Genomic DNA, 19,139 nt, shown 5'->3' on the forward strand with positions numbered 1-19,139 from the left:
AATGCATATTAGATTTAGTATATTAAATGTAAAGAAAAAATGTGTTTAAATTAATATTTTATATATATATAATATAAAGAGAAAAAATATATATTTAATTTCAATGGTTTAAATTAATATTTAATATACAAAAAAAATATTTAATTTGAAATGATAAATTTTATATATCCCGAAAAAAAAATTTAATTTAAGAGGTTTAAATTAATATTTAATATATTAAACAAAAAAATATAATATATATATATATGGTCTATAATATATTAAATATATTAATTGGGTTTGAGTTAATTTTTTGGAATTGAATAAATTTGGTTCGAGTTTTGGGTTTGCTAGAAATGAATTTGAGTTTACCAAAACCGAAAGAATTATTTATTATATTAACATTAATATGAATTTGGTGTTGTCGAATGATGACGTATATTTGAATTATTTTAAAGCATAATATTTCAATGAATTGCTCCCTTGTTGAACATGCAACCAACGAACAATAGTATTATCGACATCTATGTTAGCGATAATGGCAGTGGCATGATAGTCCAAGCGAAGAGATTTGTACTAAAACTTTTAAAGGTAAAGAAAGGAGAACGGCCTGTAATTGAATTAAATTTATGCAAGAAAATAAATGCTATCAAAAGGTTATTATGATAGCTATAGTAATTATAAATTATTAAATAACTTTGTTATAGTATAAGATTAAAGCTATAAATACTATGTTATAGTGTAAAAAAGTTATTATAAGTTAAAGATAATTTCATACTCCATAATAGAACGTTATAGAAAGTCTCTGACATTTAATAGTGTCGCTTGTCGGGACTACGTAAAAAGCTATCAAAGATTTACCATAGTTGTTAACTAGCTATCATATCTCGTATTTGTTGCTGTGATTGTTTAGACTCGAGAAATTTGACACTTATGAACATGGTAGGTAGAAGATTTTAGATTATATTATTTTTATTTGTTGCTATCTATTTTATCATAATTTGAAAACTATAGAGTGGTTCGAAAAATTACCTCGACCCAACCCATGGGTCGGGTTCGGCATGCAACCCTAGTAATTATATTTCTTTTAGTCTTGTTTTCCATTATTTCTGTAACATTTTCCAATTTCTCTTCCCTTACTTTCTTCAACCTTTTCCACGATCTCATTTCGTATGCATTATTTTCTCATCTTTTCCCCACACACGACACGTAATCGACGAATGACGATTTTCCTCGCATCTTGGCAACAAAGGCGATTAGATTCCTCCATGGCGATTAGATTCTTTTCAAGTTTTGATTTCTGCATGTTGTGTTGTCTGCAATTTAACTTACATGATGAGAAAAATCTCCTTTCGTGGTTTCGTGGCTAAGCAATCAATGTTAGTTATCATTCAAAATTTGAAAGATTGTGGCGAGGTTTTATTCTATCTTTTCGATTTTGAATTTGTTCTATTTGTTTTGGTCACTTTCTTTATCTTTATCCCTTACCAAGAAGTAGAGCGTGGCGTGAGAAATGTTGTCTCTAATTTGTGTTGAGAGTTCCAATTGGAAGTATTGTGTTATGAAATCTGAAATGGTATTGTGTTATGAAATCGGAAATCGTTGATTTAGTTTGTTGTGTTTGTTTTTAAAGATTTGTGTTTATTAGGGGCTATTTAAAGTCAATTGCTGATTTAGTCTTGTTTTATTTCATTGTCAAGATTTTTGATCATTGGAAAAGCTTACTTCTACTTTTAATATCTAGAAAGTATATGGTGGTTTAAAACAATTTATTTTATGTGAGTGCTTGCTTGTTTGGTTTTGAGGAACCATAGGAAGTAGAAGCTACTGTCCATACAAATGATTTCCTTGCCCGTTATTAGAATGATGTTTTTCTTACTTGTAAATTTGGTTGCTTTGGTTTGTTTTTTTTTTTAATAGGAAAATTCACCTTTCGTCGTTAAATTAGTTGCATATTTCTAGTTCTATTGAAGTGTCTCTTTTCAAACATTAGTCGTTTGGGTGTACATATTTCGATTGCTCGCTTGTTGAACTTCTTTATTCAGATGGAAATGGGAAAGAATGTAGAGATTCAAGGAACGGGGCATGGGCATGGGAGTCATGATGGGGTTTTTTCAATTTGCTGATAGCTCTTTAAGAAACTGCGTTAGAGATTGTGAGCATGCATATTGGTTTTTTTTCTAATTGATTAAGATGAATTAATCATAATAAACTAATATGCATACTCACAATCCCTCGATAAGACACAGTTTTTTGAAGGGATATTTTATTTAAAAGTGAACAATGATGGAGGCATTAGCCTAATGACAATTTAGGCAAGGTGGGTCAAAAGCTTCTTCTTTCTCTTTCGTTTGTGCTCTTATCTTCCACATTTCCTCGGCTGAACTCTTTTTCCCTTCATTTCTTCTGCATTATTTTCTAAATTTTCTTTTCCACAGATGCATATGCGACCAACAAACGATAGTATTGTCGAAATCTATGTCAGCGGCAGTGGCGATGAGAGTTCTTTAAGAGATGACATGATAGTTCGAGCGAAGAAATTTGACACTCTACAAGTTAGTGATTATGTCCAGTCTTATTTAGTTTATTAATTATTAATTGTTGAGGTTAAAATGCTTGCTTGGTGATACTGTAGTAGAACTCTGATAAACATAGATGTTAGTTTTGTTAGTGTGTTTTGAATAAGTGAGGTAAAGTTTGATGATGATGTTGTAGTACTTGTGGATAAGGAAGGCTAACCCATTGGAATGTGAGTCTTTGACTTAATTCCTCACGAACTCATGACGAAAAAACATGTAAAGATTGTCCTATCCATCCTTTTTAGCCCCACCCCTCGTGTATTGAATACTTTATTTTGTAATGTAAATAGATTATAAAATTTTAATTATGAATGGAAGTCATATTATTTAATGTGTTTTGAAGTATTCCATATGTTCATTTAGTTAAATTGAATTAAATTTATTTTATAACATACTATAGCTTTAATAAAAATGCTATAAAATGTTTTCATAGCAACATATATGAATATTATATCCATCCATTATAGCTATACAAAAAAGTTATAAAAAAAGTCTATAAGACATTTAATAGTGTTGGTTATTAGGATGTACGACAAAAGCTATCAAAGGTCTATGATAGTTGTTCACCTGCTATTGTATCCAATATTTGTTGTAGTGATTTTTTAGACTCAAGAAAGTTGGCACTACCTATGAACATTATGATAGCATTTATTTAGACCCGAGAGCCATTAGCTGACCTGCCTCAGACGTGCTGATCATGGGAGATACGTTGAACTCACATCATGGGAGATACGTTGAACTCACATCATGGGAGATATGTTCACAAATCAAACTTGACACGTGGCATGCTGAGATCCTGCCTATCCACCCTCAAAGCATTGATTACTCATGCATGGCCTGCGCGCGTAGGGAATCTTCTTTTGCGTGTAGGCGCGTCAGTGACTTCTTTTTGTCCTGTTCAGCCTCCGTTTACCTATTTTCATCCTGATTTCGATATTGACCCTAATTTTACTTGAATCAGGACCTACCAGAGGAATTTTAGAAATTTTGGAGCTCCTGACTCACGAAAAAGCTAGCTTGGGAGGGCACGCTTCATCCAAGTAAGTTACCACACGGATTTTAGGCAAGTAATTAGCAATCGCTAGAATGTGCTATCATGCTAACATTCCTTACCTTAGGTGGTTAGAAAATGCATATTAAGGACTTTGAAAGGGCGTTTTGGATGAGTATGTATTGTACGTATGTCATGGTAAAATTACAATTATACCCTTAGGTTGAGATTTCCAAGAAGCATGCTATTTTATGTATTATACAAGGCTAAAAAGAAAATATGCATGATTAAAATACGAGTTGGGCAGTATGGATGAGTGTGGTATGCATGATGTAAGAAATTACAAAAATACCTCTATGATGAGATTTGTGATGAACGTCGTTTTATATGCTTTCCATTGTGTTAGAAAAAAGGATGAGCTATTGTGACCTGTGCTCCGGGTGATTGATGGATGTTATCTTCCTGTAGAGCTTGTTTGCTTCTATGTTTGCATGATATAGTACGTGTTAGCTCCTGGTGTGATTGTATGTTCTCCCTGTAAAGCATGTTTATTTGCATAGAACTAGGGCATTAGAGTTAGGTGGACTAGACGATAACTTAGGTCAGAACACTAAAAGTAGACTGAGCACTTTAGAATCATACACAACGGTCAGAGGGTCTAGACCCTAGTGCTCCTAGACTAAGAATGACTTGAGGAGTAAAAAAAGAGCAGCTTGGAGTCATAAAATCATGTTAAGCCACCTAGCCGGTTTAGGAATCCAATAGACCTCCTCGATTCCCCATATATGACTAAGGTGAAGTTTAAATTGTGGATTACACGCTTAGATGATCGATAGGAATATCTCCCTAGTAAAGCATGCACGAGAGAGCTCAATTAAGATTAGTGCACTACAACTAGTGTCTTTTACATGTTTGACCCAGGTCAGTATGTTTCTTGTTGACCTTGCACGCCATGATCGTGAATGATTAGAGGTTTAAACCTATATGCACCCAGAGATTGGTTTGGCCATAGGAGCTAAGCCTAAAGTCTTGGAAACGAGAGATGAGATTTAAACCGCCTAGACGCCTCTAGAGACCTAGAAGGCCACCACAACAACCTTGGAGAAAAATAAAGGTAGCCCATGAGCCGATAGCAGCCAGTACAGTGTTTGCAGATTCCACTCCAGTATGGTACGTTTAGCTTGGCGTGAGGCCGGTTAGGAACGTGTGACCTAAGAGAGAGTTTGGGTGGATTACCCTGTGCGGTGGATTTGCATCATCCGCACGAGGATGTGCAATGAGCAGGTGTCCATGGTCACGGTTCGGTAGAGCTACCATCGAGTCAATGTAACAACTTGAGCAAGAGAATGTCCTACCTTTGGGAATTGGGCATAAGCAACTTTTGAGGACGAAAGTCTTTAAGGAGGGGAGAATTTGTAACACTTGAGTCTCGACGAGGAATTAGAAACCCAATCTTTTCTTTTAAAGTCGAGCTTTTAAGATTTTATTGAGTCTTAGAGGCCAAATTTCAAGATGAGATAGAAGAGAAAAATGCTTTGAAAAATTCCATAAACGGAAAAAATATATAGAAGAAAATAGTGAAAGTTAAAAAATCGGTCGAAGTCAACCCACATTTGGTCATTTTGACCCTCCTTTCCGGGGTCTGCATTAGCCTTAATAAGACTATAAGAACAAAGAAAAAGAAAGAAACAAAGAACAGGAAAAGCCGCAACTTTTTACAAAGATGGAGCTAAAATTCGACATGGGTTATGCTCATTCTTCATGCTCTCTCGTTACAACTTTCTCCACCAAACATTTCTGCTTTTCCCAATCTTCAATTTGCGTATCAAAGTTACGCCCAACAAGTCAGAATCAAATCAGATCTATCAAATTCACTTCTCACCCTTTTCATTGTTGTTGTTCCTCTTCACAACATTTGCCTTTAAGGTGTAATCAAGTAGGTAAATTCGAAACCCAAGTGAAGTCTTTGAAAACCATGGTGGATATTCACTTTCTAACTAATTGTTAATGTGAGAAAAATATCCTTATAAGAAAAATATCCCAACAAGGGAAGTCCAATCGAAGAACGAGACTCCAATAGAAAAGAATGATGCCTAGTTGTTAATGTGAGACCCACATCGGTTGGAGAGGGGAACGAAGTATTCCTTATAAGAGTGTAGAAACCTCTCCCTAGCAAACGCGTTTTAAAACCGTGAGGCTGACGATTCGTAATGAGCCAAAAGGGACAATATTTGCTAGCAGTGGGCTTGAGCTATTAAAAATGATATCAGAGCTAGACACTGGACAATGTGCCAGCGAGGACGTTAGGCTTACAAGGGGGGGATTGTGAGATCCCACATTAGTTGGAGAGGGAACAAAGCATTCCTTACTAGGTGTGGAAACCTCTCCCTAGTATACGTGTTTTAAAAATCTTGAGGGGAAGCCCAGAAGGGAAAGTCCAAAGAGGACAATATCTTCTAGCGGTGGACTTGGGCTGTTACAACTTTTCCTCCGGAAGTTCTCTGGATTGTTTGAGATGTCCCAGAGCTTTGTCTTAACTCTTCAGTAAAAGAACATTATTTATCCATGCCTGATCATTCATTTTGTTATTTTATCTTGCAGTGATTTACTTGGTCAATATGGGGAAGTCCTCGGATTAGACTCGAGAATGATTCCTGAAAATTATGCGGGTAATCAATATGCTGAGGCATTGGTCAAAGCTTGGACTGAATATAACAACCCAAGGTTAGATTTGAAAATTTGATCTTCTTATTCATCACCATTCCTCAAACCTAATTTTCAGTGGGTTATTAATTTTTGTAGTGCTGTTATCATGATTGTGGTTCAAGCTGAGGAACGCAACATGTATGATCAACACTGCCTTTCTGTTAACTTGAGAAAAAGATATCCACTTTTTCCTGATTGTCAGGCTCCATTAGAGTACAGAATTTTCTTTATTGTGCACCCATTCTTTTTACAATTTGAACAATTTGATCTATCGAGTTTTCCACGTAAACGTTCCTTAGCTTTATAATACACATTATGTCAAAACTCTTCGGAAAACACTGGCAGAAATCGATAGGGAGGGAGAACTGCAATCTGATGGAACACTCCTTGTGTAAGTAGTTTTGAATGTCAAAATTAGTTTTTCCTATGAAAATTGGGTTACCATTTTATGTTACTTGGAATTCCTGAGAGCTTCCTCCTGCAGAGATGGCCAAGCAGTTGCAGTTGTGTACTACAGGGCTGGATATACACCCACTGACTATCCTTCTGAATCGGTAAGTAACTGCTTCCTTCCTGTTCTAACTTGTCATTCATGCATCTCCTATGCATGGCATTTATTTGATTCATAACTCTAATTTATTTGGTTCATCTTCCATTTTGTTGATTCATGTATGACATTTAATGCTTCTATACCTATATATATAAAGGGTTGTCTAGGATGGTTGAGATGTATTGAGTTTGAGTGTCATTTTGCATTTGTTGAGTGACATCTGGCAGGAACTTTGTTGAGAGATTTTGTGGTGTGAGATATACACTTTGTAAACACTTTGATTATTGAGATTGGTTGTTACCCGTGGATGTAGGGGAATTTCTTATCTCCGAACCACGTAAATCTTTGTGTCTCTTTGTTTAACTTTTGTTTGTGGGTGAGTGAGTGCGATCGATCTTGCCTCCGCTTCCGTTACAACACTTCTTTGATTGGGATTACGTTCATATATTCTTTTGGAATGAGCTTCCTGGGCATTAGTGTGCATTTTCGAACGAATCTCAATAGTTTTATGAAATCTTAAGACAAGCAAAAGTTGGTTTTTTCATATAGAAATTGATGACTTTTATCTATTTCAATTCCAAGCAATTTCATTATATCTTGAGTAAAGCTTTGGGGTTATTTTTTCATTTGAATGGTAACAAATTTCAGGAATGGAAAGCAAGGTTACTTGTGGAGCAGTCATCTGCAGTCAAATGCCCATCCATATCTTACCATTTAGTGGGCACCAAAAAAATTCAACAGGAACTTGCACAACCAAATGTACTTGAAAGGTATTAATTATTGATCTTAGTCTTGCTGAAAAATATTACCCAATGATCCTATGCTTTTCCATTAGAAACGAAAGATGGTCCGAGATAGTTTAATGATCATCTGAGGTCATTAGGACTGCATTACTCGAGGGAAAGATGTCGAGTTATCCCAATTCCCTGCCGAAAATGCCTTAATTGTATCTGTTGGATCAATTTTCAAAACCCAAATGGTGATTCAAACGGCTCTAAATGTTTTATTTTTGGATACTTTTTAGACGAAACTAAGTAGCAACCAAGTGGCAAAACAAGCTACTCTCCCAAGGAGAGCTTTAAAGCCTTTTTATTCACTAAATCATAGTTTCTATCCCAAATATTTCTATCTCGTGGCTGCTCTCTCCATAGAAGGTGAAAATATACATAGTAGATTAGTCTAGTAAAATTTACCAGCTGAATGACTGATTCCACACAACTATGTGACACTCGAGTAAAGGAAGGGTACATTTGAATAAGAGCGATCCTAAGAATAAGATGACTAAGAAAGACTTAAAAGAATTGAAAGTTAGTACCTATATAAATAAGGTACACCTTCCTTCTCGGTGGCTCAACCATAGGTACTCCAAAATGAAGCATGTTTTGCTTGGACATATCACCATGAGGTGGAGACTCATCTACATGCATGCCTGCTAATAAACTGACTGCCATTACCAATGCATCTTCATTCTCCAACGGTGTTGAAACAATTAAACCTATATCTCCCAATTGCAGAGAGCTGTTAAGATAAGACATTGTTATCAGATTGTTGGGATTTGATAATTTATGTAGGAAATAGCTTTTCTTATTGCAATTTCTATATGCAGCTGAACTTTTAAGCCCCTACTTCAGGTTCTTTGACAATAAAGAGGATATTGCCAAGATAAGGAAATGTTTTACAGGGTTGTGGAGTTTAGATGACAAAGATATAGTAAACAAAGCCATCGAAACACCAGACCTATTCATTATGAAGCCGCAAAGAGAAGGCGGAGGTCGGTTCCATCACCTTTTGAATTTTCTCATTGTCATTCGCCTGAACACCTTTCTTCCTTTTCTTAACAAAGAATTCATCAATCTCCTTCAGGGAACAATATCTATGGCGATGATGTGAGGAAAACCCTTGTAAGATTGCGGAAGGAAGGGAATGTAGAAGATGCTGCTTACATTCTTATGCAGAGGATATTCCCACCTGTTTACCCAACGATTTTTGTTCGAGATGGGATTTGTTATAAGGATCCTGCAATTTCAGAGCTTGGTATATTTGGCGCTTACTTAAGGTATGCAACTGTGATATCCCACATCGGTTGGGAAGAGGAGGGGAAGGAGAACAAAACACCCTTTATAAGGGTGTGGAAATCTTTCCCTAGTAGACGTGCTTTAAAAACTTTGAGGGTAAGCCCGAAAGGGAAAGCCCAAAGAGGACAATATCTGCTAGCGGTGGGTTTGGGCCGTTACAGCAACTCAGTTATCTACAACTTCTTTGAGATTATTTGATGCTAACCAATTGGATGATTATGATGGATGAAGAAAGAAGGGACAAACAGAGACGTTTTAATTGTGAAACTTGTTTGTTTGATATGCAGGAACAAGGACAAAGTAATTGTCAATGACCAATGTGGTTACCTGATGACGACCAAAGTATCTTCATCAAATGAGGGTGGGGTTGCAGCTGGATTTGCTGTTTTGGACAGTATTTACTTAACTTGACAACAGGTTTTGTTCCTAATTCTTCCTTTGCAAAAACCTATAGAAAATCCTAATAATCCCCAACTAAGGGAAGGATTTTATATATTCTGCAGACATCTTTCTCTCCCCCAACTATGCTGAATTGATCTAGAGTTTTCTATTTATGGAGTTCAAGTTTCTCTGCCTTAAGGTTCTTTAGGCTTTGTTTTTTTCTCTGATATTAAGGGGTGGGAAGAATCCCCGCCATTGCAACTCTAAGGTTGTATCCAAAGAAAAATACCCCAGCTCGGGAGCCTCCAATGTTAGAGATAGGAGCCTTGGGTGTAGGGCTTGAGGCCGAGGAGTCTCGCTATGAATCGAAAGATTGTGAAGATAAAGAGGAGGCTTTTGGTTCCCTACGTTGTAATAAAGGAAAGAGCCACGATTCTATTAAGCATCACTAATACTTTTGGTCCCCTACGTTGTAATAAAGGAAAGAGCCATGATTCTATTAAGCATCACTAATACTGCTAACTCAAAAGAAAAAAAGAAAAAGAAAATGAAAAAGAAAAAAAGGTTGGATAAAGGATGTGGGAGAGGAGCTGTTTTGGGTTTTCTTCTAGAAAGAGACGGAAAGAGGTAATGGAATTGTGAGATCAAGGGGGAGAGGAGGTGTTTTAATTTGCTAAGTTCAGTTGGCCATGCAAGGAGGATGCAAGGAGGATGTGTAGCTGATTGACTTAAAATACCAAAAGGAGTCGAAAAGCTTTTAGTGGAGGAGCACCTATGGTCCTCTTGATATATAAGCATCATGTCACGACCATACTATGAAGAAAGTAGGTTATGACCCTCATGTTGTGACAAGCAAAGCGGCGACACTTAAGTGGCGCCCATATGACCATGCGAGGGCCTAGACGAGTGTCATGATGCGAATGAGGAGGACAATGAATCATCCAACACACCGCATAGAGTGTACATTGAAGAGAAGACGAGACATAAGCAAAATAAGGCCTACAAGTAGACACAAGTGTCAAAAATAGGCTTGTTGAAGAGTCAGGTAGGGCTCCGGGCCTTAACCTCGAAAGTCGGGGTTCTGGAGGGAATTTGGTGTCAGTCGGACACCGGACGGACATTCCACGACTCCGTTTGACTGTTTACCAAAATGGCGTCTATTTGAGAAAGATTGAAAATGCCTCAAAATATACCTTGGGGGAGCATGATGTCAGCTCTCCACCATCCTTGGGCCCTGTGGCCTAAGTGAGCTACCTTGTGGCACATATGTGTCAAGTGAGGGCGAGTGTCTCAAGCTACTTCCTTTGAAATGAGTTTTTCAAGGATAGTACTGGGTGTTGGATCGGTAAAAAGCCAACATCGAGCAGCACAAGTGTGCCAGTGTTGCACCCCCAGCCCATGTGTACTCGTGCTAGGACGCAATAATGACACACTCGTGCCACCCGGTACTGTCCTTGAAGAACCCATTTTAAAGGAAGTTACTCGAGACACTCGTCTCGCAATGCTTGCCCTCACTGTGACACACGTATGTGTCATAGGGTAGCTCGCTTAGGCATAGGGCCCAGGGGTGGTGGAGAGCTGACACCATGCCTCCCCCTAANCAATAATGACACACTCGTGCCACCCGGTACTGTCCTTGAAGAACCCATTTTAAAGGAAGTTACTCGAGACACTCGTCTCGCAATGCTTGCCCTCACTGTGACACACGTATGTGTCATAGGGTAGCTCGCTTAGGCATAGGGCCCAGGGGTGGTGGAGAGCTGACACCATGCCTCCCCCTAAAGTACATTTTGAGGCAGTTTCAATCTTCCTCGGGTAGATCCATTTTGGTGAATGGCCTACGGTGTTCGATTGACACCAAATTTGACGTCATATTTCATATGGACGGACTTGACTCGAGAACCGCATGCCCAAATTCCCTTTGGAACTCCGACTTTCGAGGTTAAGGCTTGGGGCCCTACTCGATCCTTCCACAAGTCTATCTTTGACACTCGTGTCTAATTGTGGCCCTTATCTTGCTTATGTCTCGTCATCTCTTCAATATCCACTCTGTGTGATATGTTGGATGATACACCATCCTCTTCAGTCGCATCACGACACTCTTCTAGGCCATCACGTGGCCAGATGGGCGCCATTTAAGGGTCGCCACTTTGCTTGTTGCAAAGCGAGGGTCACAACCTACTCTATTCATAGTATATTTGTGACACAATGCGCATATATCAAGAGGACTACCGATGCCTCTTCTCCACTAAAAGCTTTTGAGCTCCTTCTTTTGGTATTTTAAGTCAATCAGCTATACATTCTCCTTGCATGACCAACCAATCTTAGAAAATCAATTCCATTGACTCTTTTCAAAAACTTCTCAGATTGACCGAAAAGAATCCATGAACCACATCTTTCATCCAACCTATATTTTTTTGAGTTAGCGGTATCCGTGTAAGGTTAATGGAATTGCGACTCTTTCCTTTATTACGACGCAAAGAAAATAGCAACCCATATTTTTTCGATTGGAAAGTAATTTATCTCAACTCCATCTCCTGTCCTACTCACATAATAAAGGGCACGTTCCATTCCATTTTCTTTCTCTTATGCTAGCAACGCTCTGTGCAATCTTTCTTGAGTGATGGTGTACAATATTTGTGGATTTTCTTCTATAGGGACACCAAAGAAAAAGGGATTAGACAAGTATTTCTTGATGCTTTCAATATCATTTTGTTCTCCTTTCCTCATTAACATTTGTGCAATCTTTTGTATGGCGTCAATTTTTTATTACTTTAATACAATCCTTCAATGTCTTGTAACAACATAGCACTCAAGTGATTCTGTCATTTTTTAGAAACGACCACGGAACCATCAACAATAGCATTCGACACGTTAATGTAGCATATCACCTTTTGTATAGCAGGTTCTTAATTAGCGCCAACTTGAGTCGAAACCATATATCTTTTTTTGGAGAGGTCATTATCTCTGTATCTTTGGCAATAATATGATGATCCATTCATAAAAGGCAAGGCTCCATGCCATGTGGTGGCATCAACCATGATTTCACCAATATGCAATGTAAAGTTTTCATTTGGACATGCATTTGTCAAATGAATTTATTGAATGTATGCTCTAGTTGAAAACGATAGGTATTTATGCTCTAAAGCCCATAATTAATGGTTTAATTTTAAGTAATTTTGACTATTTGTAATTTAACATTATTCATTATGTGAAAATTTTTAAGTTATTAGCATAAACTTGAAGAGTATGTGATTGACTCATTTTGTAATTATTATTAATAATTTGATCCAAATCATTTGTGAATATATGTGAGTGGGTATTTTCTACCCAAGTTTAGTTCATAAACTTCGAGATTTGTGTCTATTTGACCATTGAACTTTGAATATTGTCTAATAAGTCCCTAATTTTCAATTTTATATTTAATGGAAGTCCCTAAGTATAAGCTCCGTAGCTAGATAGATACATATTCTCCTTATAATTAGCGAACGTGGGACTCATAACAAATTTCAACAATATTTTCCTCCGTTACGAAGAGTCACGAGGTCGTGCTATAGAATATGGACAAGTAGAAGGAGAAGGAAAAGTAAAGGATTGAAATGGTTTTAAAATAAAATATGAACATTAAAGGAAAGGACATCGGATTCATATTTGATGGGATGTAATCCAAACCGCTAATTTTGGATTCATATGTTTTTTATTCCTTCTTATCAAAATTAGCGGTTTCTAAAATATTACCTTGAATTTGTTTTTAAAATATTTCAAAAATATTAATTTTATTTTTTAAATAGTTAAAAAATTCTCTTAAATTTTTCACAATTTCATTAATATCTTTAAATATTTTTAAAAAGTTAAAAAGTACTATTAATGGTCGTATAAGATTAAGCTAAAACAACCTTAATCTTTTCAAAACAAATTTAAAAAGGGTTTCATGGTTGGTATGCGATCGAAACCATATTAATTTTTTTTCCATTTTTCTTTAATTTTTTTTTTATCACGGAAGAAGATGATTTATGAGTGATAAATAAGTAATTTTCCTTTAACTTTTATTTAAAAATTTAAAGGTATTAATATTATTTTTAAAAGCAGTATTAAAAGTGGATGGAAATATATTTTTAAGGTACACTTTCTCACAATTTAAAAATATTTTTGATGGGTTATGTCTAAAATTAATAATAAAAATAAACGTATTTTTTTTGTTTATTTTTTAAATTATAAGAATATCTTTGAAAATAAAATTGAGGAATATTATTATTAATTTAATATATATATATTTGTATTAATTTAATATTTTTTTAATAAAACTTCCACGCCCAATCCACTCGGCTGGCTGTGCTCCCTCGTGCTAATGGCGGCATTGGCCGCATCTTTTTACAAAGATAGAGCTAAAATTCGACATGGGTTCTGCTCATTCTTCATGCTCTCTCCTTACAGCTTCCTCCACTCAACATTTCTGCTTTCCCCAACCGCCAATTTGCGTATCAAAGTTACGTCCAGCAAATCAGAATCAAATCAGATCTATCAAATTCACTTCTCACTCTTTTCGTTGTTGTTCCTCTCCACAGAATTTGTCTTTAAGGTGTAATCAAGTAGGTGAATTTGAAACCCAAGTGAAGTATTTGAAAACCATGGCGGATATTCATGGCATTGATCAAGAGTTGCTGAACACGATTGTCTATGACGCTCTTGTTTGGAGTTCTCTACATGGACTTGTTGTTGGTGATAAGTCAGTGAAGGTAAGCGTTTCTGCAGTTTATAGGATGGATGTTCTTTGCCTCTTATTTGGTTTTTGTTTGCTGAAAATGTCTTATGATTGTTGCTTCTGCTGTTAGTTTGGAAAGATGAAGGATCGAATGATTGATAATAGTGGATTATTACTCGTTGCTTATGATACTCTCTCCAATTAGTGTTTATGAAACAGAAACGCAAATGTTCTTACTAAAGGAGCATTGGAAGAAGATATGGTGCATTCCTTTAGATTCTGAACCAAAATATTAAAAATTCCATATCCTCTCGTCTTTCACGACTCTCCGAAATGGTATGATATTGTCCACTTTGAGCATAAGCTCTCATGGTTTTGCTTTCGGCTTCCCCAAACGGCCTCATACTAATGGAGAGAGTATTCCTTGATTATAAACCATGATCATTCCCTAAATTAGCGGATGTGGGACATTCATCCAACAATTTCAAGTATAACTGTTATTTCTCCATTAAAAATATGGTAGAAATTTCTCAAAATAGTGATTGGAATAAGGATGTATGTAGAGTGGTTTCTGATGCTGAAACCACAAACGTATTTTGGGGGTAAAATTTTAATATAATTTCAAATGTTTTGGGCTGCAGAGATCAGGCATAGTACCTGGTGTAGGTTTGGTTCATTCGCCAATTGCCTTGTTGCCTGGGTCATTTCCTGAAACTCATTGGAAGCAAGCATGTGAGTTAGTCTCCATTTTTAATGAATTAGTCGATCGAGTGAGCTTGGATGGGAAATTTCTACAGGAATCATTATCGAGGTATGCTCGAGCCCTTTCATGTCTGGCACAGACACTAGTTATTGACTCTTTCTTCTAATTTCCATGAAACATGTTCTTGATCGTTCCATGAAATATGTCTTGAGGATAGGTATGCTCTGACCTCTGGCTTAGAAAAACTAAAAGCCAGTTTTCACTTTATGTAATTAATAATCACTTGCTCATCAGTGGTCTATTACATTTTCTTTCCATTCTCATTACCCTATGCATTAGTTAAATATCAACATGGTTCTTCCGAGGCCACCGCTAATGTATTAAATAGTAATACTTGATGAAGCAATCAACATGCTCAGTCCTACATCCCTTTTCATCTCAACTTGTATGTATCAACATTTCTAGAATTTCTAACATCATACTTGCTTAAATATCTGAAATTGGAGAATGATGTTTTCAGATTGGAATTCTCATGTCCTTATACTTGACACAATCATCTTGTCTTAGCTCTGCTCTTGCTTGGACCTTCACATTTTAGACAGTAGTTACTTTTGTTTTTTGTAACTTGTCTTTGTATGTCATTTCGTTTGATGGCAGTGCCTTCTTTATTAGCATGTATGGATCGTGATCCCAATGTATTCTATTCATCTTGTGATCTGGTTCATCCTTATTTTTTGTTCTTTCCTCTTTAATTCTTCTAATTAGTTAGGGTGTATGACTACCTTCCCTATTTTCTACCATCATGGTTATTAATGGAGATTGTCTCTGCCTCAAAAAGATGTTTTATATGTCATTCATGTTGCAGAACAAAAAAAGCGGATGATTTTACGTCTAGACTTTTAGATATTCATTCCAAGATGCTTCAGATGGACAAAAAAGAGGTAAGTGTATGCTAAGTTTTATTGATATTGTTTGGCGTGATGAGTAAACTATGAAACTTTTATATTGTAGTTTTTTTGGATACAGTTCATATGCTTTATGACCAATTTTTTAAAAGGCTTAAGGCGGTTGAGGTGTTTCCTTACAGAGAGGTGAGGCGTAAGCCTCATTTTAAATTTAAAAAATATATTGTAATCATAAAACACAAGACCATATACATATTCTTAATATTATATTATTTCTTAAAAGTACAAAAACACACTAAGAAGTTAAGAACTAAAAGGGAAAAAATCTCAATAGTCCGTTTGTGTTAATAATAATCTAAACAAAATGAAAACAAAGGTTAAGTAGGAAAAAATAATAAAACTCACTGTGAAGAAACAAAAACAAAAAGATAACAAGAGTAAAGAAAGGAAAAAGAATAAAACAAAGTTCACCTTGTTGTGTTGCTGTTGTGACTTTTTCCTTTGGTTAATGCAGTCGCTCACAGTCAGCTCTATTTTTAAAATAACACCTCAAGGTGAACGTTGGATATTTTTTTTTTAAGTAAACCAATTGAACTTCTTCTTCTTCTCATTTTGCAGTGCATTTTTAAGTTTTCTTTAATATCTGCGTAGCCCCATGGCCAACCACCAAATTATGGTCGACGAAAATGCACTGCTTGAATTAAATGCACCGCTTGCACAGCATGAGCTTATGGCGCACCACAAATAAACACAAGGCTTACGCCTTATAGCCACAGAGTTGTTTGCACTGAGGCTCTTTGTGTGTTAAAGGCATAAGCCTTGAGAAACAATGTTGCTGTCTCACTTCAAGGCTTACGCCTAGAACGCCTTTTAAAACGTTGTTTATGACAAGTTTTTTGTTAAAAAAATTAGTTTTTTGGTGCAGCCGTTTCATTAGATATATTCCATTCACTTGTTAGAATAAGTAGACGAGAAATCTCATTACTTCAGTTTTGTAAATGAACATGAAACTTCCATGATGTTTGTGGTTTTTAAAGACATTACCTACTTAATTTTGATGTTCGTGGTTCCTAAAGGCCTTACCTACTTAATTTCTCTTTGGTATGCAGTTTTATCCAAAAGGGTTGTATTATTTAACTGAAGGATTATAACGAACTTCTCCAATTATTCAAGCAGGAAATTCGTCTGGGTTTACATCGCTCAGATTATATGCTTGATGAGAAAACAAAATTACTTCTTCAAGTAGAGCTCAACACCATATCATCTTCATTTGCTGGACTTAGTCAAATAGTCAGTAAACTTCATAGGTAAGTATTAGAGAAATTTACCATTAAGATTTCTTGTGCCTTCAATTTTGTGTATATTTGGCCATTTTAATCCTCCCATTAAAATATAACTTTTATCAGAAAAAATGAGTACATACAGATGATTATATTTGATCCTTCAATTATTTATTTATTTTTATGAGAACCCAACTTTTCTTATACAAGGGCATATAAGAAAAATATCCCAACAAGGGAAGTCCAATGAAAGAAAGAGACTCCAAAAGAAAAGAATGGTACCTAGCTGGTAATTACAAAAAAAAACTCGAGAGATTGAAGTCATGAAGAAGTGTTAATCTAATGGTATCTCAAACCTCTCTACTCCCCTAAAAATTCTATTGCTCCTTTCTTATCAAACACCGCACGAAACAACAAAGCAACCAGCAAAACCCTGCCCTTATTCCAAAAAGGAGGTTGTTGTGGCATTTTGTCCATCATAGAATGACAGTCTGTGTTACATGTCAAACAAAGCCCAAACAACTCCAAGTCCTGATCCCACAATGACGAATATGGTTGAGATTTTTCAAATTCTCCTCTGTAAAGGATGCACCGCTGCAGCCTCAAGGAATAGGAAGGGTGCCTCTCAATATAATTCTAAGTGTTGACTTTTCCTTACAAAACCTACCGAGCAAAGAATTTGACATTCTTGGAGATCTTGACCTTTCCAAAGTGAACAAACGGGCACTCGGGTAGGTTGAAAGGATGCATAAGAGGTGGAAGATTATGTTTGGTCCTTTTGGATCGATGCTCTTTTTTGAAAGATTTAGTTGGAAAGAAGTTGAATAATTTTTTAAGAAGTTAGTTAAGAGTATAGGGAAATTCTTTAGTGTGCGAAAAATTATCAATTTCGTTGGCTGTACTCCCTTCCACCCTCTTGAGATAGGTGACATCTCTCCGCACCTTTGTAATTACAAGATTTCTTTGATCTCTACCAATTGTATATTGAGAAATTCCTTTATTGCGGTGTGCTTTCACTTCTTTTTATATCATAGGTCCTAATCATGAAAGTATACAAGTGGAAGTCAGTCAAGAGAGGTAATTAATAGTCGAAAACAAAAAGGGGTAACTATACAAGTGAAATCAATCAAAAGAGATAATTAATTGTCAAAGACAAAAAGGGTAACTAGTGTATGGGAAATGACTGTATTTAAGATATGACAAAACCTCCATCTTTAAGTTAGAATATGAAAAGGCTGGTAAGTAATATGGTACAATGTTTTAAATAGCGTTCAAGGTGTAAGCCTTGAGGCTAGGTGGCAACATTGTGTCTCAAGGCTTATGTGTTGAAGACATAAAAAGAGGCCTACACTGAAAGGTGTAAGCCTCTATGTGAACGCCTCACAGGCAACAAGTTGTAATCCTTTGTTTATTGGTGGTGAGCCATGGGCCATGGGACTATGCATATATCAAAGAAAACTTAAAATGCACTAGAAACTGAGAAGGCATAAGAAGTTCAATCTATTAGATGGAATGCGGGCAATGATCTTATATGTCCAAGGGATAAGACTAATAGGCGAATACTCAAACACATATTTAGAATCTAGTTTTTTGGAATTAAGCAAACGTATGTTTCATTGAGAGCCACATTGATTATCCTAACAGTATAGAAGTCTCTAATCATAGTCATAACATCTTGCTTAATAATATTCTATCAGAATTTAAGAACTCCGCAGTGAAACCATCAAGACCAGCGGACTTACTTGAGCCTAAGGGTTTTACTGCTTGATAAACCTCGTCAGAAAAATCAATTTCCTAATCTGCAAGTTGAACAACTCTAATCGGACTCCAATCATTGAATTCATTCTCAATATCGCTTGCTGAAAGTAAACTGATTCCTTCTTAAGATAGGACCTCAGAAATCGAATTTTTCCTCTTGTGTGCAGCCATGATACGATTATTATTATTTTTCTTTGTATTTTTATCACTCTCTTTAAGCCAATTCAACTTACAGTGTTGTTTCCAGTAAATGTGCTCCTATGCAGTTAAGTTCTCAATATGTTCTCTTAAAAGTCTTCTCATGGGTGTTTGATCTAATAAGGATAAAGGGCGCCTGTCCTCCATGCTGTCGATTTATCAACTGAGAAGAGAGAGAATTTGGGAAACCGCATTACGATTCTCTTTTGTTCAACCCCTTTTTTCCTGTTTTCTTTTAGTTTTCTTTTAAATTTTGATTACTATTTTTCTTTCCATTCTCTTTTNCTTTTAAATTTTGGATGTGAGTGCATTGTATGTATGATAGCAAATTA

General features: G+C 36.1%; 2 protein-coding genes and 1 long non-coding RNA gene across 9 annotated transcripts in view; all 3 read left to right on the plus strand.

Annotated features, from left to right (window-relative positions):
* Nucleotides 1–1,107: 1,107 nt before the first annotated feature.
* Nucleotides 1,108–5,538, plus strand: LOC111798319. 6 transcript variants are annotated; one of them, XR_002815687.1, is made up of 4 exons: nt 1,108–2,299; nt 2,418–3,432; nt 3,520–3,598; nt 5,476–5,538. It is a non-coding gene; the product is annotated as an uncharacterized LOC111798319 (long non-coding RNA). The 6 variants fall into 6 exon arrangements; XR_002815684.1 differs by lacking the exon at nt 5,476–5,538 and having other exon boundaries at nt 2,418–2,534; nt 3,154–3,432; XR_002815689.1 differs by lacking the exon at nt 5,476–5,538 and having other exon boundaries at nt 2,418–2,534; nt 3,215–3,432.
* A 559-nt stretch (nt 5,539–6,097) lies between these two features.
* LOC111798318 (glutathione synthetase, chloroplastic-like) lies at nt 6,098–9,459 on the plus strand. The gene is made up of 8 exons (XM_023681382.1): nt 6,098–6,273; nt 6,352–6,432; nt 6,566–6,646; nt 6,740–6,809; nt 7,454–7,575; nt 8,437–8,576; nt 8,669–8,861; nt 9,168–9,459. Exons 1-8 carry the CDS (start codon nt 6,197–6,199, stop codon nt 9,289–9,291), a joined length of 888 nt encoding a protein of 295 aa, XP_023537150.1. The 5' UTR covers nt 6,098–6,196; the 3' UTR covers nt 9,292–9,459.
* Nucleotides 9,460–13,571: 4,112 nt separating this feature from the next.
* The window catches only part of LOC111798317 (glutathione synthetase, chloroplastic-like), a 12,104-nt gene continuing 6,536 nt past the window's right edge, over nt 13,572–19,139 (plus strand). The window contains exons 1-5 of one of the 2 annotated variants that reach the window (XM_023681381.1): nt 13,572–13,747; nt 13,827–13,997; nt 14,605–14,774; nt 15,532–15,607; nt 16,748–16,878. In XM_023681381.1, the coding sequence (XP_023537149.1) occupies nt 13,610–13,747; nt 13,827–13,997; nt 14,605–14,774; nt 15,532–15,607; nt 16,748–16,878 (686 nt within the window). In that variant the 5' untranslated portion in view covers nt 13,572–13,609. Of the gene's footprint in view, nt 13,998–14,604; nt 14,775–15,531; nt 15,608–16,747; nt 16,879–19,139 lie in introns of both variants that reach the window. The other variant, XM_023681380.1, reaches the window with a different exon arrangement.

This window comes from Cucurbita pepo, chromosome LG07 (assembly GCF_002806865.2).
Source record: "Cucurbita pepo subsp. pepo cultivar mu-cu-16 chromosome LG07, ASM280686v2, whole genome shotgun sequence".
In the NCBI taxonomy this organism is placed as follows: Eukaryota; Viridiplantae; Streptophyta; class Magnoliopsida; order Cucurbitales; family Cucurbitaceae; genus Cucurbita; species Cucurbita pepo.